Source organism: Microtus ochrogaster, chromosome 7, assembly GCF_000317375.1.
Source record: "Microtus ochrogaster isolate Prairie Vole_2 chromosome 7, MicOch1.0, whole genome shotgun sequence".
Classification (NCBI taxonomy): Eukaryota; Metazoa; Chordata; class Mammalia; order Rodentia; family Cricetidae; genus Microtus; species Microtus ochrogaster.
Window position 1 is genome coordinate 39,168,166 of NC_022014.1, and position 21,056 is coordinate 39,189,221.

General features: G+C 46.9%; 2 protein-coding genes across 2 annotated transcripts in view; one reads left to right on the plus strand and one right to left on the minus strand.

Annotated features, from left to right (window-relative positions):
* Positions 1–1,486: 1,486 nt before the first annotated feature.
* Positions 1,487–8,314, minus strand: Jmjd4 (jumonji domain containing 4). The gene is made up of 6 exons (XM_005349973.2): positions 7,896–8,314; positions 7,544–7,709; positions 5,141–5,275; positions 4,760–5,027; positions 3,896–4,042; positions 1,487–3,671 (listed from the first exon to the last, which is right to left on the minus strand). The coding sequence occupies exons 1-6, from the start codon at positions 8,158–8,160 to the stop codon at positions 3,372–3,374; spliced, it is 1,281 nt and encodes a 426-aa protein (XP_005350030.1). The 5' UTR covers positions 8,161–8,314; the 3' UTR covers positions 1,487–3,371.
* Positions 8,315–8,377: 63 nt separating this feature from the next.
* Positions 8,378–21,056, plus strand: part of Snap47 (synaptosome associated protein 47) — a 46,570-nt gene continuing 33,891 nt past the window's right edge. The window contains exon 1 of the mRNA XM_005349976.3: positions 8,378–8,484. The gene's annotated coding sequence lies outside the window, so the exon portion shown is untranslated. The remainder of the gene's footprint in view (positions 8,485–21,056) is intronic.

Sequence of the window (21,056 nt, forward strand, 5' to 3'; positions counted from 1 at the left end):
TAGAGAAAGGCAGATCCCTAGAGCTTGTAGCAAACCACTAGCTGACTGCATAAACTGCAAGTTCAGTGAGATACCCTGTCTGAAAAAGGGAGAAGCAACTGAGGAAGACACACAACATTGACTCTGTCTGTATGGTTTCAGTGCTCTGGGAAAGTAAATAGTTTTTACATGTTGTTGTTGATAAGAGTGTCAGAGCCCACCTTTATTCTCTATTAATAGACATTTCATCTTATCTTAAGCTATTAGGAGAAAAGGAAGGGATTCCTAGAACTCATACTATAGACCAGGCTGGCCTCAAACTCAGAGATCCACCTGCTTCTGTCCCCCTCCCCTCTCCCCGGAAATTAAGATAGAGTATCTTAAGTTTCTATTGTTGTGATGAAATACTGACCAAAAGTAACTTAGGGAGCATCTCAGTTCTTTTTCTATTGATGTGACAAAATGCCATGACCAAGGCGACTTCTAAAAGAAAGCATTTGTTGGGGCTTACAGTTCCAGAGGGCTGGAGTCCATGAGCATCACAGTGGGGAGCATGGTGGCAGGCAGGGATGGAGCTGGAGTTTATATCCTTTCCCAAAAGTAGGAGGCAGAGAGAGCTAACAGAAAATAGGATGGGCTTTTGAACCCTTAAAGCCCACCCCTAGTTACACCTCTTCCAATAAAGCCGTACTTCTTGATCCTTCCTGCAGTTCCACCAACTAGAGACCAAGCATTCAAATACACGAATCTATAAGGACCACCCATTCTCATTCAAACCACCACAGGTAAGAATGTGTTTATTTCATTTTACATTTCCAGGTAACAGGAACTCAAACAGGGCAGGAATCTGGAGGCAGGAACTGAAACAGAAGCCATAGAGGAACACTGCTCACTGGCTTGCTCGTCTTAGCTTGTTTAGTTTGGTTTCTTAGACATTGTAGTTCTACCTGCCCAGAGTGGTACCTTCCCTAGTGGGTTGGTCCTCCCACCTCAATCATTAATCAAGATGTTCTACTGATTTACCCATATGCCAATCTTAGGGAAGCATTTTCTTAATTATGATTCTTTATTCTGAGATATGTATAGGTTGCATTAAGTTGATAAAAACTAAGCAGTACACAGAGCAGTACAGTACTATAAAGTACTTTGGCATACAAACCTAAATTATACTTATGACAAAATGGAACAAACAGGTTAAGGTAATCTGTTCATAAGCTAATTTAATCATGGGTAAACTCTGGACCAAACTTTGCAAGTGGAATCAAGGTCTAAGCTTTTATTTAGAGCCCATTCCACCTGGTCCCTTTTCCTTTAGTCTAAAATGGGTTTAGGAGTTAATTCTTAGATATTCATTTCAGCTGGGACTGGATGAAATTAATAAAAACTCAACCTAGAATTAAAACTTTTCCTTTTTTTTTTTCAAGGGAGGGTTTATCTCTTTAACAGCTCTGGCTGTCCTAGAAATCTCTTTGTAGACCAGGCTGGCCTCAAACTCAGAGATCTGCCTGCCTCTGCCTCGAGTGCTGGGATTATTAAAGGTGTGTACTACCACCACCTGGCTCCTATCACAATTTATAAAGGACAATAAGAGTCACAATAGAACTGTAACAATATACATAGGTTGTATGAATGTGGTCAAAATATTTGTTTTCATTTAATTACTATTTCTGAATCACAGTTAGATAATGTTGACTAGAGGGAACAGAAGCCAGATGGGTGGGGAGAGGGTTACAGCTCTCTCCTTCATATTAAATCATTAGTGTTCTTACCTGCATTTTGCTCATTTTTTAAATTCCATCTCAACTGTTTAGAACGTTCTTGGAGCCCACTCATCACCCTTAGTCAGATTCTGACCCGAGGAGTGGGGGCTTGTCTCCATTTCTCCAAATAGAGGTTGAACACTTTGGTCAATAGTTGGGGCTGGATCCAGGAGCACCGCATAGCAAAGAGGAAGCCCTTCTTGAGATTAGATTAGGATGTCTCATTTCATTAACACTTTACACGTGTTGGGTAACTAGGTGGAGGATATTTAACTGTCAGTGAAAATAATCTTCCAAAAGACGTTACGTCTTGTAAATAGCAGTGTCACAGTGGGAACAAGTGTCAGTAAACTAAGGCTGTACCCAGGGTGGTTGGGGAAACAGGAAGTTGCAAAGGCAAAATAAGGAGATTATTATATCACAAAAAACTAAGTTTTGGCTGTAAGAGCCAGCAATGAGTGGTAATAGTCCAAGGCTGGACAGACAGCAACTGAGCACAGGGCCTTACACAAGCATCCAAGTGTGGCAGCCTTGGTGTAAGCAAGGGTTTTGGCAGTCTGGGAGGTAGACGAAGGGGCTCCTTCTCCCCCGACACTTCCTTCCACATTCACATGGATTCCAGGCTTCAGACGCAGGTCAACAGACTTGCACAGCAAGCACCTTTACTCGCTGAGCTGTGTGACGTGTGCCCCCTCCTGGCTTGTTAATCTGACTGGGGACTTAACTATCATTTCTAGTTACAACTGTCATGGGAGGAAATAGTAGCTAGTGTCTGTCACACATGGCCCAGGGTGTTAACTTTTCTTAATTTTGCAAATCTGGAGTATGCTCCATTAAGTTGCTGGGCCACTTGTGTCTCCACATAGGAAAGGACCCAGGCGCTCAAAGGCAGAGCCTGGGCAAGCCTATGTGCTTGGTCACGTTTTGAGACTCCCTGGGCAGTGCTGCTGATAAAGACTCTGAAACAGGAGGTGTTGCTTAGCTGGCAAAGAGCTTGAGGGCATTAATAAATAAATAATTTTTCTTCCCATTTACTCTAACACCAAGAGATATCCTCCTAGTCAGAGCTTCCACAGCTCCCCAGTAGTCCGTGGGGCAGGCAGGGCAGAGATACAGGTGCCCCTGCCCCATCCAAGTTCCTACACGTACCTGGTCTGTAGAACCTGCAGCTCACAGGGTCAATTAGCATTAGTGCCACTCTGCAGGGCACCACCAGTTGTGCCTTGAAGTCAGTGCTCTAAGCCTCAAGTGGCTCTTCCAAAAACATCTCCAGGAGGCCTTACCCAAGGGTTCTAGGATCTCTAGGAGAGGCTAGAAGGCTCCAAGGAAACCTGGCTTCATGATCACTACTCAATTCAAGTTCTTGGCAGGCCATAGGCCAAATGGGTGAACATCCCTCTAGCCCCTGTGAGTTAAACTCCCATTATGGCTGGACCTTCCTCAAGATTCAGGGCCTAGATGCTGGAAAACAGCACTTGATGGGCAAAACTATGTCTGCCCACCCTGCAGAACTGCACCTGCACAGCCTTGGGGCACATCCTAAGCCTCAAGGAAGGGTAGCTTGTACTTCAGAAGGGCCCCGGAGCAAGAGGCTGCCCCCAGAACTCTTTCTGCATCACGACCTGTGGAGCATTACAGGGCCTCGGCAGCAGCCACAGAATCCTCCAGCTGCTGAAGCAGCTCCTCTGGCTGTGGGGAGAATGCGCTCGTGTCCACTCTTTGAAAGTCGGGATGTGCAACCACAGAGGCCAGCACATCTGCAAGGCGGCCAACATCAAATGCAGCCTGCTGCAGGCCCAGCCCGAGGCCTGTGCTGACCCCTGTATCCCCCTTCAGTCCTTGCCTCAGGACAAGAAGCCTCTTTTCAGCGATGACCTTGAGAAAATGGTAAAATTCTTCAAAATTGATCCCCGTGCAGGCCTTCATGATGACCTGGGCCAAGAGGAAAAGGAAAGTAAGGCCTTGGAGTTACATCCAGACTCAGACTGCTCTGGTGCACAAAGATCCCTCCCACACACCCAGGTGTCAGGATTAAGATGGGACCCGGAGGCAAAGGGACAGAGCCAGGAGCGTGGCCGGTAGGGTCTGCGTCATGAAGCCTGGCCCTGGCATCCACACTGGACACAGCTGGCTCAGCCTGGGCTGGTTGACCCCACCTGGCAGTGGTGGTGCCAGTCAGGCATGGAGTCCTTCCACTCTCTGACCTCCTGCTGTACTGCCTGGAGTTCTTGCTGCAGGAAGCGCCACATGTGAGCCAGGTTGCAGCCATTGACCCAGTTGTGGTTGATGGAGATGGTGTCGTCCTGGAAGGCAGAGGAAAAGCTCCATGAGGCATCAGCAGGCATCGCCTTTGGTGGGCAAATCAAATCCCGTTCCACGTCCACCAGACTTGGTGCTTTCGGTGGGTGTGACAGTTGAACTGTCACCCTGACACAGTCTAGACTTATCTGAGAAGACAGTCCCAGTGAGGAACTGTCTACACTAGATTGGCCCGTGGGCGTGTCTGTGGGGAGCTTGTCTTCACTGATGTGGGAGGACCCAGCTCACTGTGGGTAGCACCACCATTCCCTAAGCAGAGGGCCCTGAACTGTGGAAGAGCAGAAAACTGAGCTGAGCACAAATGAGAAAGTGAACATGTATGCACTCGCCTCTGTTCTTGACTGGTGTCTGAAGTTCCTGCCTTGGCTTCCCCACAACCATGAAAGGGTGGAATACACCCTTTCTCCCCTGAGTTGCTTGTGTTAGAGTACTTTGTCACAGCAGAGGTAGAAAGCAGACACCCAGCCTCGGAAGCCAGGAAATGCTGACCCCCATTTCATGATGGGGCTAACACGTCTGGATGAGAGCTGGAGGGTCCAAGTTAGAACAGGGCAAGCGGATGAGCTCTCCGTGGTCTCACTGTGGTTTTCCTGCTCTGTGTCCAGCCTTTGCAGGGGAATAGTACTGCTTTCTTTCTACAGAGGTAGTTGGGGGTGTAGAGGAAGGGAGCCTAGCAGAAGCAGGGTCATGTGCAGTCTTACCAGGTTGTACACTTGATGGTGCCATCCGCTGGGCACAAATATCATCTCACCAGCCTCCTGTATGACTTCAAGGGGTAGACTGCTGTGCTGCATCCTGGGATACAGGCGAGTGTCCAGGAGTTCGGGGGCAGTCACATCATAGGGCAGATTACCATGGCAGTCACGAAGGGCCTCTTCCTGTCCTGGCGGGAAGAACAACCATTTCTTCCTCCCACAGATGTTCACTGACCAGCTGAAGGAGCGGAAGATGTCCGCATGGAAGGGAGACCTACAGCAAGGGCTTCTGGTTTGTGTCTTGTGGAGTCCTGTGTGGACCCTGGCTTTTTTGATAGGCCTCTAGGCAGATGCCCCAGATGGTCACACCTCCCACCTCATCTTTACCAGGTGCCCCTGGGCCCCGCATAGACAAAGCGGTAGTCATCCACATTGAGGACATCCCAGAACTCGTTCAGCCAGTCTGATGAGAAGTACACAGGTAGGGTGAATATATCTTCCAAGTCATCCACCAAGGAGTCTCTGAGGAAACAACAGGAGTGTTATAGCGCTAATCTACTCTGTGCCCTATCCCAGCAGGCCCACCTGTGTCAAATTAGGCCACCCGAGATCACCCAGTCCTGGTGGACTGCTTGACTGCAGCAGATTCTGAGGACCTGAGCTAAACCTCAAGTTGCTCGGTTCAGAATGCTGAAGTTAGAATGACTTTAGGGGTACCGTGCTTAGGCACTCCACTGTGGTCGTGGTCACTGGGGCTTTGCACAAATGTTGAGCAGCATCCCAGTTCCTCCTCCTTTTCTTCACCAATACCAGAGAGCTTAACACTACCTGGTAAATCCAGGCTACAGCCCCAGGTGTGAGAGCCTCAAAACCCACCACTGGGTCCCCAAACACTGGATCATATTAACATCAGCCTCAGAGAAGGCACAACTCCATCAACATCATGCTGGAAAAAGCATCTAGATTCATGTTCCTGTAACTTCTAATAAGAGATGGAGATAGGCAGAGCCCCATAACAAATTATCTGTAGGTTCAAACATCAGGATAGTCTGCTTTTGAGCACTCAGCAAACTATTAAACTCTGCTCAGGCATCACTTCCCCTGTGGCCTCCTGATTATGCAACTCCATGCCTCCTTCTGCCCTTATGGTTTCAGGGTCTTCCAGACAAAAGCACAGGCAAACACTGAATTTACATCAATGATCAATTTTCTAGCATAAATATGCCAGTATAATAGTTGGGAAATATTCATTACCTCCTCCACACAAAAAACAAAACAACCCAATGGAAATGTTTACCTAAAATCTCAAATTTCAATACACGACAGTATTAGGCCTGTGAGTCCATCTGCACCTGCTCAAACATTATACAGATCTAGGACCAGTGTCTGGTCACACTTTACTTGCATAGGCCAGCTGCAAGCTGTTTCTGCCCAAACAAGTAGAATAACAGGGTAGCCAGAGGCTGGTGTTTCTTTTGCATCTGGTCAGTTGTGGAAATTGCAGGGGCCTGAATTCCATCCCACTCTACAGTCCTGAGCCTTATTTTGCACACAAGTGATACAGGAATTCAACTGTTCAGTGTGTCTTCTGCTGGGGTTCTGAACACAACCGTCTGTGCTTGTGAAAGGCACACCGGGCAGAGAAAGCACGTGGTCCCAGGGCCACCATGGAGGGAGTGGTGTTGTTCTCAAAGTGGGCATCATGTGGGCTGGAGGTCTTAGGTACAGGCAAAACTCTAGCAATGATCTTATGTACTGACGTGTCCAAGTTGGAAATACCATAAATTTAAAAATGTATTAACAGGGGTTGGAGAGATGGCGCAGGGGTTAAGAGTATTGGCTGTTCTTCCAGAGTTCCTGAGTTCAATTCTCAGCAACCACATGGTGGCTCACAACCGTCTACAGTGAGATCTGGTGCCCTCTTCTGGACTGCAAGCATACATGCAGGGAGAACACTGTACAGAATAAATAAATCTTAAAAAAAAATATTAACAGCATGTGTTTAGATGCTCAAGACCTTAGCATTAGCACTTCCAAAAATAAAAGGGCAGCAGTTTGACTAAATGCACGGCCACTGTAGCATATCACAGCGACGGAGCATACTCTAGAGGCGTGATCATTTCAGTAGACCCATGGGCTGGGTGGGGGTATCGCTTCTCGATGCTGAGAGAGAACAAAGAGAAAAGGTAAGAGAAAAGGGACGGGGAAGAAACAGACCACGTGTGGCCAGCCTGGAAAAATAGCAAAATCCAAATCTCGAAGTTTACTAAACGCTCTGCACTCCTGCACCATCACGAAGTCAAAATCTCCTAAGTAAAACTGTCACGAGTTGATGTGTGAGAGAAGCGGAGGCTAATCAGGTGTTGAGTGCCTCTTTAAGGGATTCTCAGAATGGGGCAAGAGCGGTTGTAGAAAGGGCACTTGCTCTTTTGAGAACCTAGAATGGGCCAGGCAATGGCAAGAATCCCCAGAACAACCATGGAGTGGGGTCACGGAGAGGACAGCCCCGGAGGATCTGAGAGGAACCTGCTCAGACATACAGAAGACGCCACCTGGACCCATCAAAATCCACACAACACTTACTTTCCTCATGACAGTCCACGTGGGCTGGGTGGGTGACCTTTCCCAGGAAGCTCCCTCCCACCAGCTTTGAGACCGACTAGAACTCGCTGGAGAGGTAACCCCTCCGAGTGCAGGAGGAATGACCTAGAATGCTCTACCAAGGAGACCTGCACTCGCCGTTTAGGGAAAGGGCTGTAGTCTCATCTACCAGCCTGACTGCCCAGTTACCTGCACAGGTGCCAGTCCTTGAGGTAGAGGCAGCCCCTCGGGGAGGAGCAGCCTCCTTGTATGTACTCCTTCCAGTAACTGATGTAGTCACGGAAGGGCATGTGCTCCTTGGGATTTGAATTGTACTCCCGCACTCCACAATTGGCAACCGGTACGACCACGTCTCCTGCAGCGAGAGGGTGGGCACAGAAGTGGCAGAGTCATCAGTGTAGTTCACCCCCTTGGGCTCCTACCACCCTCTGGGCGAATTATCCAGATCCCACTCGTCTGTCCTGTCCAGGCCACCCTCCCATCCCGGGGTCTACGCCTCCCATCTGCCCCGACTTCCCCAGGCAGGCCGCCGGCGCCCTACCATACTTCTGCAGCAGATAATCGAAGTCAGGCTTCCCCGCCGACGTCACCCAGCGCCGCCGGCTGCCCCAGCTCTCGGTGAAGGCGCTGGAAAACACGCAGGGCAGGTTAGGCAGCAGGAAGCCCTTCACGAAGTCGGCGTACGAGAAGGCGTCCGGCGACTGAATGAAGGTTACACTGCTGGGTGCCGACCCGCCGCAGCCAGGGACTCGGCCCCCGAGGTCCCGGTAGTGCCGTTCGGCAAAGGTGCGAGTCTCCCGATCCATCCACCGGGGAACCTGACCCCGGAGGCCCAGCCCTGCTTCTCACTACACTCTAAATGGGGAATGGAAGCCGAGAATCCTGAGACCTGTTTGGAGCAGAAACCACAGTGAAAGAGACCGGAACCAGATAACAGAGGAGCAGCCTTCCAGCAGGAACTCAAGCCTTGGCGCTCCCAGGATGTGCGCGTGCGCCCTACGCGGGCCCGCCCTCCCGCGCAGGCGCAGAGCGCTCGCCCGGTGGCGGACCTGCTTTCCAGCGGCTGGCGTCTATGTTTGGTGTCCAGTGGCGCTTGCTACTGCGTCTCCTGTGCGCTCCTCTTGTCTCAGGTGAGCGGTACTGCTAAGGCGCAGCTAGGCAGTACTCGAGCCCGCCACTGAGACAGGAGATGGACACGAGTCCCAACTCTTAGGGGATGACGGAGTCCTGAAGGTGGGGTGCGAGCGGAGGGTGAGAATCCGCGGGGCGTGGTGAGGCTCCTGAGTCTCCGGGATAGGTCGAGGAATCTTTCCAAGGATTGTGTTGTTTACCTAGAGGTAGAACGGGAGAAAAGTGACTTTTGGGAGATTCTGAGGTTCAGATAGAGAGGTGTGTGGATTAGGTCGGGCAAGAGTAGAAACAGGAGGCAAATGATTGTTTGATATAATTCGCCCGTTGTGGACCTCACTGTGTTTCTTGTGGTCAAAGTGTAGTACTCTATTGCAGCTAGGTCATGGTAGGAGATGACAGCTCTTAGAGAAATACAAGTGGAGAGAAACATATCCACGCCAAGACACGTGCTGCACACCTTAATCCCAGCATTGGGGATGCTGAGGTGGAAAGATCCAAGGGTTCTTAGGACAATATGAACCACAAACCAAGACTTGTCTCAAAAAGAAAAAAAAAGCCAGAATATAATAACAACAACAATAAAACCCCAAGTCATTCAAAAATTCCATCTATGTGCAATCATTAAATCTTCTGGTATCAAGCCCGTTTTTCCAGGCATACATGAATTTGTACATTTGATTCCTGTTCCCCCCTCCTTCTGCCAGAGTTTTCCTTCTTTTCCTACACTGACAGTATGTTATATTTGGAAACATCTTTTTAGATCTCTAATCTACTTCTTGGTATACAGTTCTTAAAAGTCTTGGATTATTTGAGCTGATAAATGCCATTTTGCATATCCAACACCATCCGACATCCAGTAGGGTGGATTCCAGGTGGAGCTGGTAACTGAAACATGAGCAGGACCAGAGAGTGGGGACTTTCAACCCAGCCCTCGGCCCCTAGGGCTGAAGGTTGAGTAGGTTATCAATGACCAGTGTTTAGTCAGCATTGCCCCTGTAATAGTAAGTCCAGAAAATCGTTAGAGGACTCATTCAGAGGATCTTAGAGAGGGTGCCTAGGGAGCACATGGGCAGGGTCTTCTCATACTTTGACCTCTTGCATCTTTTTATACCCTGTGTAATAAAACAGTAACTGTAAGCTAGTGTTTCTCTGAGTAATGTGAGTTTCTGGGAGAAAGCCAACTCAAAGAGGGGTCTTTGGGACCCTCTTTATAGGTACTGGTCATCAGAGGTGGCACAGCCTGAGCTTGCACCTGTACTGAAGTAGGGACATCTTGGGAGATTGAGCCCCCACCCTTGGGATTTGTTGCCATCTTGAGGCAGACATTGTCATAGCTGAACTGAATTAAAGGACCTTCTGGTGTCCACTGCTGACAGTTTTAGGATCCCAGAATTCAGGGCTATGATGTGAGACTAAAGGTAAAATAAGTGGTTTGTTTTTTCCATAAAAGTATGAAAAACCCAAGTAGGAATTGCTTCTTTTCCTGCGTATCTGAGACCAGTGTCCTGAGAAAGAGGTCAGGGCCAGCAGGTGTATGTGCTGTCAAGATTTGTGGGGCAGCACAGCCCCTAACACAGTGACTGGGACATGGGCTCCTGACCCCTATTTAGTTAGTGTTGTAATTCTGGTCTTCAGTGGTGGCCTCCGGGTGTCAGTAACACTGTCGGATATGTGAGGCCTGGAGAGAGGCCTAGAACACAGGTGTGTGTCCACGAAGTTACCTCCCTACCCCCAGCTGGGAGCCGCTGGTGATGCACATCCTCTGCCCACACAGACCTATGGAAACTACGCATCCTGGGCAGAGCCACCCCAGAGGAAAACAGGAAAGGACTGGAGTTGACACCCCGAGGAGATGAGGTGGAAACAGTGGATGGTCTCATTTCTCTCTGGATGTCTGCAGCATGCCCTGCAGCTAGGCCCTGGCGTTTGAAACATCCTCAGAAGCATGGCTGAGCCTCCCGGGGTGGAGATGGGAACTTGTGAGGGAGTGGAAAGAGGGTCTGCCGTGGAGCAGGAGGGGAGAGGAGGGGAGCAGGAGGGCAGGTAATGGAAAAAGCCAGTCTTGCCGCCCCCGCTCGGACACACTGCCCCACTGTTCTCCCTCTCGGTCCCGGAGTGGAAGGTGTGCAGAACGTTGCGTGTTCTGTTACTTTGGAAATTAACTAAAAATAGGCTGTTTACTCGCTATTGAGTTCTACTCAAGGGCACATGTGTGATGCAAATGCTGAAAGAGACCCATTGTGCCCGCCCCAGTGTGTTAGGCGTCAATAGTCAAGTGACGTGGGCCTAGCCCCCAAGAACATCACGTATGTGAATTAGCTTGACACCCAGGGGGTGCCTGCCATGACTTCCCATGGTGATTGTGCCTCTTACATTCAGGGTCCACACAGGACTCTTACTCTACCTGTACTGGTGGAGGCAAGTTACACCAACCAAAGAATTCAGGAACAGAGCATCTCTGGAGGCCCACTCAGTATGTGACCAGGTGCCCACGGAGTGCACAAGGCTTCTGTGAAGGTCACCTTCGGTGCACAGAGCGAGTTACCTTGGGAAATCTCTCAGGTATGGGAGTTCTGTGATTGTGGTGGGCATGAGGAAGGGGAAAGGTACCATTTAAGCAGCAGAAGCTTTAAGATGAAGAGCAATTCAGAGTCAGGGGTGGAGCGGAAGGGGCAGCAGAATGAAGCACAGAGCCCCATTTGGCGGTCGGAGCTGGACTTGTGGTGTTTTCTGCGGTTTGTTTTGCAGTGCTCTTCCTCACTCTCCCAGAACTCAGAGCCCCCCATATGCCTAGCAGGTGCTTTACCCTTCAGGACCCAGTATTCAGAAGAGTTTTCAATGGAAGCCCGCTGTTTTCTCATTCTGTTTCCTAAGTGGTTGGTGGTGAATGAGGGGCAGGAGGGAGTGAGAAGGTCCCGGAGGGGCTGTGTCGATGGAGGATGACACTACACTCGAGAGGGTGTCACTGTGGAGAACTGTCAGTACTGACAGATGGGGGTCACAACCTGTATCCCAAGCCAGGTCTGAATAGAGCCAGATTAAAAGTGGAAAGTACAGAAAGAAAATTTATTCAATGTGGCCACATTGGGACAGATGATCTAGTGAACCTCCAATCTAGAGTGAATCTGGAGTGAAATTAAATAGAAGGCTGAAGATTTGCCTATTTAAGCAACACAGGTGTGGCCCCATCATTAACCCATCCTTGACTGGACTTCAGTCTCCTGTAAGGTGGTCTAACAAGTTGTTAGACTCACGTGAACCCTCTTTCTAGGAGACAAGTTCCCTCTGGCTAGTGCTCTTTTCCTTTTCCCAGCTTGAGATTCCTGGGGAGATTCCCATCTCTTTGGGTCCATTGTTTCAATACTCTGATAGTCAGATTGAGAGACACAATTGTCTCTTTAAAATATGTTCGTTTTTTGCCAGCCTGTTACTTTAGGATTTGCGTATGGGTTTAGGAGGATGAGGAAGACATGGATTCAGAAAGACTCTTCGTTCCAACACAGCTTCTGTTAAAAGACAAACCACATAGCCAGGACCTAGTACAGTATGAGGTACCCAACAGATGAGCAAACATCCAGCTGGGCTGGTTGGAGAAGCCTGTTAGGTGTGTCATAAAAATGCTCAGCACTAACCAGAAGCCTGAGTTGAAGCCTTGAGAGGTCATGGGTTGATAGATGTGGTTGGGTGAAGGCAGCCTTGTCATGGTCCTCTTACACTTTGTGTCTCATACTGGCGGCAGTAACTGGAAGGGGATGATGGTATCTGAGAGAGGGGGGTGGTGTGTGTTTTAACTTGGAGGTTTTTATTGTTGTTTTTGGTTTTTCAAGACAGGGTTTCTCTGTGTAGTCATCCTGAAACTCACTCCGTAGACCAGGCTGGCCTTGAACTCAGAGATCTGCCTGTCTCTGCCTCCCTAAAGATGTACACCATCACCGCTCAGCTTAGCTGGGAGATTTTTAATAGGCTTGTTTACTGATGACATTGTCAAGGGGAATTCTTGGAGAGAAGGTCTGTCTGATTAAAACTACAGGGATGCGGAGAGGTTGGAAAGCTGCCAGGAGCTGATTAGCTTATCTCTGGCCCACTTTAGCCACCTGAGTTGCTAGCTGTTCCTTGTCCACCTCTGTACCAGTAGTATCCCGTGACTAATAGATTAAAAACCTTTGGCATCTAGTAACTTAGCAGGCTACTAGCTTCTACTGTCTACAAGCTAAGCCTCTCATCAGATAGCATCTGAGGCCCATAGAAAAGCTTTGTCCACCTTGCTGTAAAGGCCCCTCTGATAAACTCACCAAAGAGTTTTACACTTGCTTCATTTATGGCTGTCGTTACTCTGTAAAGCTACAAAACTTCATGAAACTGCTTTCACTTTGGAATGTGGAATTTGGAGCGACCTAAATCTGTGTTGCTGGACCATGGTCACTCAGATGGCTCCAGAAGAAGCATCTGTTATTTAAGGTGAGAGCTCTGCCTTTTGTGCTACAAATGGGATTGCCACGACCTGTAGTCCGTGTCCAGTTGCCAGAGTTCTATAGATGAAGCTTATTGGAGTAGCCATGCCTCTTGGTTGATGTGTCACCCATGGTGGTGACTAAGATTCATGGCTTCTAGGCCTGAAGTACTTACCACATGGTCCTCACGCCGGGTCGGTAGACCTGGTGCAAAGAAGAGTGAAATCAGTGATGCTAAGGAGGACGGGGTAGGTGGAGGACCCTGTGAAGGATCTGGCTTCAAGGGGAGTAGGAGCCCCTTCTTGAGGACTCTGGGTGATGTCAGACTAGGCAAGGTCATGGGGTCTAAACACACGTGGGCAGCTTCTGCTGCATGGGTAGGAACAGTTTTCTCCTTTCTGCCCTTCCACTTAATAACTGTTTGTTTTGGCTTTCTGGAAAAGACATCCTGGAAATCTGTGGTAGGGAAAGTTTTGGCCACATGCTTCTCCTTTGAAATTTGTCACATATGGGTACAGTTGTCATACTTATTGTCTGTAATATCATGACAAGTGCTTGCTGTCTCCTCTCAACTCTTGGTTCTCTGTTGTTTTTCTCTTTGAATTTTAGAATGACCTAAAGCTGGTATTGACCTGAGGTCTTTTAGTTATTTTACCAGAGGGTAAACAGAGGTCCAGAAGGTGAGGTAACTTTTCCCGAGTCGTAAAGCTGTGGTGGAACTGGAGGAGCTGCAGCTGGGACCATGGTGAGCTTCCTCTGCTGCCCCGCTGCTAGGCCTGGGGATTTTCTGGGGAGTGTGCAGATAATTTCACTGCCTACTCTTGCTCTGTGCAGGAGCAACCTTGTGGAGCAGGTGATTGTTGATACAAACTTTTTGTGGTGTCTAGCAGTGTGGCAGTGTGTTGTCCCATTTCCTGATTTTTATTTCTATTAATTCCTAATATGATTCCTAAAATCCTGGGCAATGAAGTGCCTTCTGCTGGTAGGTAGCCCCTAGGTAATTTCAGGGTGGGACGGTCATAGGAAGATGAGGGCAGAAGCATCAGAGGAGGGGGACTTCAGTCTTATCCCCAGACCCCAAAGAAGGAAGAGGGTCTGACGGCTGAGCAGATCAGCCGTGGCTGGTAGTTGAACCAGTCACACCCATGGAATGAAGCCTCAGTGAGTAGACTGCCACATAGTAGACTTCCTCGGAGCTGAACACTTGGAAGTTCCAGGGAGGGCAAGGCAACCTTACCCAATCTTCCTACCTGGCCCTGTGTGTTTCTTCATTTGCATCCATTTTAATGTCCTTTATAATCCAATAGTAAATGTTAGTGTTTCTCTGTCTTCTGTGAGCTGTTTGAGAAAATGAACCCAGTCTGAGAAGATGGTGAGCCCTGACATATGGACAGTGGGTCAGATGTAGCCTGGGCTTGAGGTTGGCATGTGGAGTGAAGGCCATCTTAGGGACAGACTTATCTTCAGGTAGACAAGGTTGCAGCGAAAATGGATTGCAGAAACACAGCTAGTGTTCGCTTTAGAACCAATTCCTGGGTGCTGTGTAAGGAGACATCACACACACATGTGTTTGCAGAAGTGATAGCAATGTAAGAGAAACTGGATTTGGGTTTTTTCCTTATGTGGATCCAGTCATTGAATAAGTCATTGTCTGCGAGCAATGGGAAACCCTTTCCAGCCAGAAACGAGACAAGGCTGTCTTCAGAAGCTGAGCGGTGTTCCCTTGGCCTTGGAAACCGTGAGTGGGCTGAAGTAGCTCCCCTATTTCTGAGAAGCACATGCCAGTACTTTTTAAAGCTATTATTTTGTGTTGTGGGAGTTTTACCTGAATGTATGTACACCACTTGGATGCAGTACCCTTGGAGGACAGAAGATGGCATCAGATCCCCCCCACAGGAGTTAAAAATAGTTGTAAGCCACTATGTGGGTGCTGAGAATCAAACCTGGGTCATCTGGAAGAGCAGCTAGTCTTAAACAGCTGAGCCATTGCTCCAGCCCCACCAGTGACTTTCAAGGGTTCAGAGGTCACATGAATGGCTTGGAGGTGCTCTAGCCTGTGACTACTCATTGTCCTGGAGTATAGGCTGTTCTGCTGAGGCATGAGGGTGTCAGCACTTGCTCCCTGTTTCTCCAGGCATTATGGTGGAAGGCTCAGGTATGGGCTTCCTAGTTCAGGGACCTGTTGCCTACGACTCAGTGTGGCATATGCAAGCAGAAGACACTGACACTGGTGTGGCCTTGGTATGCTAGGGAGGGGCTCATAATGCAGACTTGCCTGCTGAACCCCTCCCTCAGGAAGACAAAGCAGCCTTCTCTACAGAAGGAAGTGTCTCCTGCAGCTGAGAAAATCTCCCCCACTTTTCCAGTGACATCAGGCTGTAAACTTCCTGGCTGTTTCTCATGGAGCTTTCCTGATGTAAGAGTTTGAGGTGTTTTATTTGTTTTTAATGTGGTGGTTCCCCTGGTCTGGCCAAGGACAGGTTGTTAGGAGGCCTGTCAGGCCCCACATAGGACCTGGTTGTCCTCTGCAACCTGGGGTTGTCTACAAAATCCTTTTCTAAAAAGTGACTTTTAGGTGTCTTCTTCTCTCCCACCTGTGATGGCGACAAAGAGCTGGTTTGGCAGCTTCCTTCAGGGACTGTCCTAGCTTCAGGCTGTGATTTCTGGTGTGTAGCAGTGACTTGGGGGAACCATAGCCACACACTGGGAAATTCGGGTCTGCTCTTGCGGCTGTCATGGAGGAAATGTCTAGGATATGTTTGTGAAGAACTCGAGCCAGGTTATTAGAGAAGACAGATCTACATCTTGTTTTTACCTGGTTCTTTCATTTTGTGTACATTCAGGGTGACACGAAGAAGGTGTCCTTTCTTCCTCTGCCCCTTTCCCTGTTGTGTCTGCCTGTTGCTGTGCATAGGATGTGTTGTCTGAGGGTGACCACCAGATGGTAAAGCCAAGGCCAGGTAGCAGGTTTTTGGTATCTTCCTCATGCGGCGACCCTTTGGTACAGTTGCTCTTGTTATGGTGGTGACCCCAACCATAAAATTATTTCCTTGCTATTTCATAACTGTGGTTTTGATACTGTTGTGAAAATATCTGGTATATAGGTTGAGAACCACTGCCCTAGAGGTTCTAGGAAAGATGGATTCAAGACACAGGGGTAGACTCCTCCCACCCCTGATGGGTAGCTTCCATGTCAGTCTGGTATATTTGGTTTGTTTCATACATGGTGAAGGCTGCCATCAGTACAGGATGGACCTCCACCATGCCACGGTGTCCCAGCTGAACCAAAAAGCGAAGACCCATCACAAGGAAGTCACTGAGCAAGAGCCTTAGGATATGGTCTGCTGGCCTCCAAGAGTGTCCAGTCAAACAAACAAGATGTGTCATTTTGTGTCCTTGTCTGCTACTTGGAGTCCACCTGCTTGATCTAGAAATTGTGAGTAGGCGAGAAGTCGTAGTGTTGGCAGTCCTGAGCCTAGGGGCACTGTACTATGTGGTACATCCAGAGGCTTTTCATTCCCAGCTCTGGGAATAGGGAACTGTTTTCCTATTAGATGCTTGACTATGGCTTTACATACTCAAGTTGAAGGTTTGTTGCTTGGGGCTTTCCCAGTGGGCCCAATACATGTCAGCTATTGTGATCCCTGACTGCTACTGCATGTGGTACAGGTCTTGAATGGGCCTCAGATATTGGGATGCTGTGCTCCAAAAGCAGTTTGTACTATGTTCTAAGGCATAGAGTGCTGGGCCTTGAGAGGCCAGTGTCACAACTTTCATTTCTGGCATTTGGAATTCTTGGCAGCTCCTCTTGAGTGATTTAAGCCTGAAGGCTCTTTGTCTTAAGCTGCTCTCAGACGGTCATTTTACACCTCTGCTCTCGAGCACAATCTCAGGAACTCCTTCCTTAACTTCCTTCTGTTACTGCCTTGCCACTGGTACTCAGCCGACTCTGCTAGGAAAAGTAAGAGAAACAGACAGTGAGACCGCTCAGCAGATAAACCTGCTTAGTGCTAAATCTGACGACCTGAATTGATTTCCCCCAGGAATCACATGGTGGAAGGAGAGAACCAACTCCTTTAAGATGCTCTCTGACCTATACATTCATGCCTTGACATGTGTGCATTCAGGTACAGTCAGGTGTGGTTGCATCTCTCATTTAGCCACCAATCAAACTAAGGACACTTGCAAACCTCCTCTGCATTAGTGGCCTCCAGAGGGACCTCCAGGCAGGAACTGCCCCGTGTGACTCTGCACCCTTTGTTCTTAGTGTGTGCTTTTACATTTCCCTCAGGCTGCTGTCCTCTTTGCTTGCTTGTTTTTTTTTTTTTTTTTTTTTTTTTACAAAATAATGGAATTCTGTCCTGGTGAAATTTGTTGGCAGTACCCACCAATGGGAGAGCTGGTTCGTATAATACTCCTGTTTCTAGTTGTGCTGCTCTCCTTAGCATCCCCACCAGACATTAAGGGTTACCATTTCCCTGTTTCCCCACAGCACTTAGCATCCTTAGCCTCCACCACAGACACTAGGGGTTGAACCTAAGACTTCACATGTGCTAGGCAAGCGCTCTACTCCTGAAGGATGTCCTTACTTTTGAAGGATGTTTCTAGAACCTCTTTATTCTTTTGATAATAGCCATACTTACTGGAGTGATACAGTCAGTAGGCAAACTTTCACATAGTTGGTCACTTGTATAATTTGTGAACAACATTCATTCATATTTTAACCCTTGTTAATTGCAATTTTGTTGTTTTTAAGATCATTATATATTTTGGATTTTAATCGATTTAAAGATTTATTTGGTTATGTGTGTTAATGTTTTCCTGTGTGTATGCACATCATGTACTTGTAGTGCTCAAGAAGGCCAGATGAAGGCATTGGATCTCCTGAACTAGCATTATAGCCAGTTGTGACCCGCCATGTGTGTACTGGGAATCAAACCCAAGGCCTCTGGAAGAGCAGCAAGTGCCCTTAACCGCAGAGCCATCTCTCTAGCCCTGGGGAATATTAATCTTTTAAAATTGGTATGTATTGTTGCCAGGCAGTGGTGGTGCACACCTTTAATCCAGCACTCAGGAGACAAAGGCAAGTGAATCTCTGTGAGTTCAAGGCCAGCCTAGTCTACAGAGCAAGTTCCAGGACTGTCAGGGCTACACAGGGAAACTCTGTCTCAAAACAACAACAGCAAATTGCATACACTGTGTAAAATACTGAACTTCATAGTTATGTTTTCATATATTCATATAATGTACTTTTTTCTTGGTGACAGTCATTTTGACTGGGATGAGATGAGTCTCGATAGAGTTGATTTGCATCTCCTCTTTCCTCCCTTCCTCTTCCCTCCCCCCTTGTTATTTTAGGTTTTTTTCCTCTTCTCATTTTTCAGACAGCAATTCACATGACCCAGGAAGACCTCAAACCATGTAGTTGAGGATGATCTTGAACTTTTTACCTCCTAAGTGCTTGGATTACAGGTGTATTTACTACACCCAACTTGATTTGCATTTTCTTGGTAGCTAAAGATGTTGGGCATTTTTTATATATGTTTATTGACTTTGCACACTTTTTAAGAAATTAGTATTATTTTTCCTGTGTATTTTATTTTTTATTACTGTTTGAGGCAGGTTCTCTGTATTTATGCCATGCTCACATCACTCCTGTCTCAGCTTTCCAAGTCTTGGGATTGCAGGTGTGTGCTTCTGCATCAGGCTGATTTTCACTATATTTTTAAAAAGTTTTTATGACCCTGTTTATCAGGGAATAGGTGCCCAATTTTCTTTTGTTGTTGTATCTTTGTGAGGTTTTGATAGTCCTTGACCTCATAAAAAGGATTTTGCAATGTTCTTTCTTATTCAATATTTTTTAATTTTTGAGAATTTGATTATTTATTCTCTAAATGCTTTGTGGAACTCCGTCAAAAAAATCATCATGCCCTTGATTTTTTTTTTTTTTAAGACAGGGTCTCACTATGTAACCTTGGCTGGTCTAGAGCTTGCTATGTTTATGGGAGACTTTTAACTACGGTTTCCATTTTATTTCTTATTACTGGTATGTTTAAATTTTCTGTTTCTTTTTTATTTAATCTGGGTAGGTAGAATATATCTAAAATTTGTTCATTTCTTTTAGATTTTCCAGTTTGTTAATCATGTAATTTTTTTCTTGTAGTTTCTTTTTTAAAGAGCAGATTTTATTTTTATTTATGTGTTTGTGTGTATGCCACAAGAGAACAGTGACCACAGAGTCCAGAAGAGGGCATCAGATTCTCCAGAGCTGTAGTTATAGGTGGTTATGGACCACCCAGTGTGAGTGCGGGGAGCCAGGCCGCTGTTCAAGTGCTCTTAACCCTGAGCCATCTCTCTAGCCAGTCAGAGTAGTTTATTTTCTTTCCTTATTTTTTTTCTCCCTTTGGTTTTTCCAGACAGTGTTTCTCTGTGCAGGCCTGACTGTCCTGGACCTCGATCTGTAGACCAGGCTGGGCTTGAACTCAGAGATCCACTACCTCTGCCTCCTGAGTGCTGGGATTGCACCACCACACATGGCTTCAGCTTTGATTTTACTTATTTGGGTCTTTTTTCTTGGTTAGTCTAGCTAAAGATTTATTAATCTTTGTCTGTTCAGAAAACAAAGTCTTTTATTAATCTCTTTGTATTTTTTTATTTTAAAATTTTATTTTGTTATTATTGGTATGTCTCTGTGTATGTGTGTGTACATGTGTGTACATGTGCATGTGTGCTGCTGTTTGTGTGTGTGGGTCACATGACAATTTTTGGTGCACTTCCACCATGTGGGCATATCCTATGAATTTTAATACAGGGTGTTTTCACCTTTATTTCAAGATCCCCCACCCTTTTTTTTTTGTTTTTGTTTTTTTGTTTTTCAAGGAAGGGTTTCTCTGTAGCTTTGGAGCCTTGTCCTGTAACTAGCTCTTGTGGACCAGGCTGGCCTTGAACTCACAGAGATCCGCCTGCCTCTGCCCCTAAGTGCTGGGATTAAAGGCATGCGCCACCACCACCCGGCTAATTCTCCCTTTTTAAAATTATTCTGTTTTTGAATAATTTAAGAAGTATTGTTGCAAATCTCTTGAGTTCAAGGCCAGACTACTCTACAAAGCAAGTTCCAGGACAGGCAGAGCTACACAGAGAAGCCCTGTCTCAGAAAAAAGAAGAAGGGGAGAAGGAAGAGGAGGAGGAAGCAGTAGTTATGGAGGTAGTAGTGGTATTGGTGAGACTGGAGAGATGGCTCAGTTATGAACACTGGCTGCTCTTCCTGAAGACCAGGGTTCAGGTCCCAGCACTCACATGACAGCTCATAAATGTCTGTAACTCCAGTCCCAAGGGATCTGACACCCTCTTCTGGTCTCCTTAGGCATGCATGAGGTGCACAGACGTCTATGTAGGCAGAACACCTGTACAAATAAAAAGAAAAGTTTTGGAAAAGAAGAAAAAAGTATTGGTTGTAGTTCTTCTTGAAGTCCTGGTCGAGTTCTATGAGTCAGTCTGGATCTGGGCTTTTTAGACTGAAATCTTAATGACGGGCTCAGTGTCATCTTTTGTTATGGGTCTGTTTTAGGTTGTTGGTTTCTTTTGGTTTAACATTGGTAGTTTGATTGACTCATGAAATCCATCCTTTTTTTGATTTTCCAATTTATTGAAATGTAAGTTTTTAAAATTTCCTTAATATTTTAATTTTTTGGTGTCTGTTGTAATGTTTTCCTTTTCATTTCTGGTTTTATTAATTTGGGTCATCTTTTTTTTTTTCTTTTGCAAGGGTCTATCAATCTTGTTTATCTTCTTAAAGAACCAGCTCTTAGGGGGCTGGAGCGGTGGCTCAGAAGTTAAGAGCACTGACTGATCTTCCAGACATCCTGAGTTCAATTCCCAGCAACCACATGGTGGCTCACAACCATCTATAATGAGATCTGGTGCCCTCTTCTGGCCTATAGGACATAAGTAGGCAGAATTCTGTATACATAATAAATAAATCTTAAAAAAAAGAACCAGCTCTTTGATTCATTGACTATTTGTATTGTTTTCCTTGTTTATATTTTATTGATTTCTGTTTTGATTTTTATTATTTCTTGCCATCTACTGGGTTTGGATTTGGTTTGTTCTTGTTTTTCCAA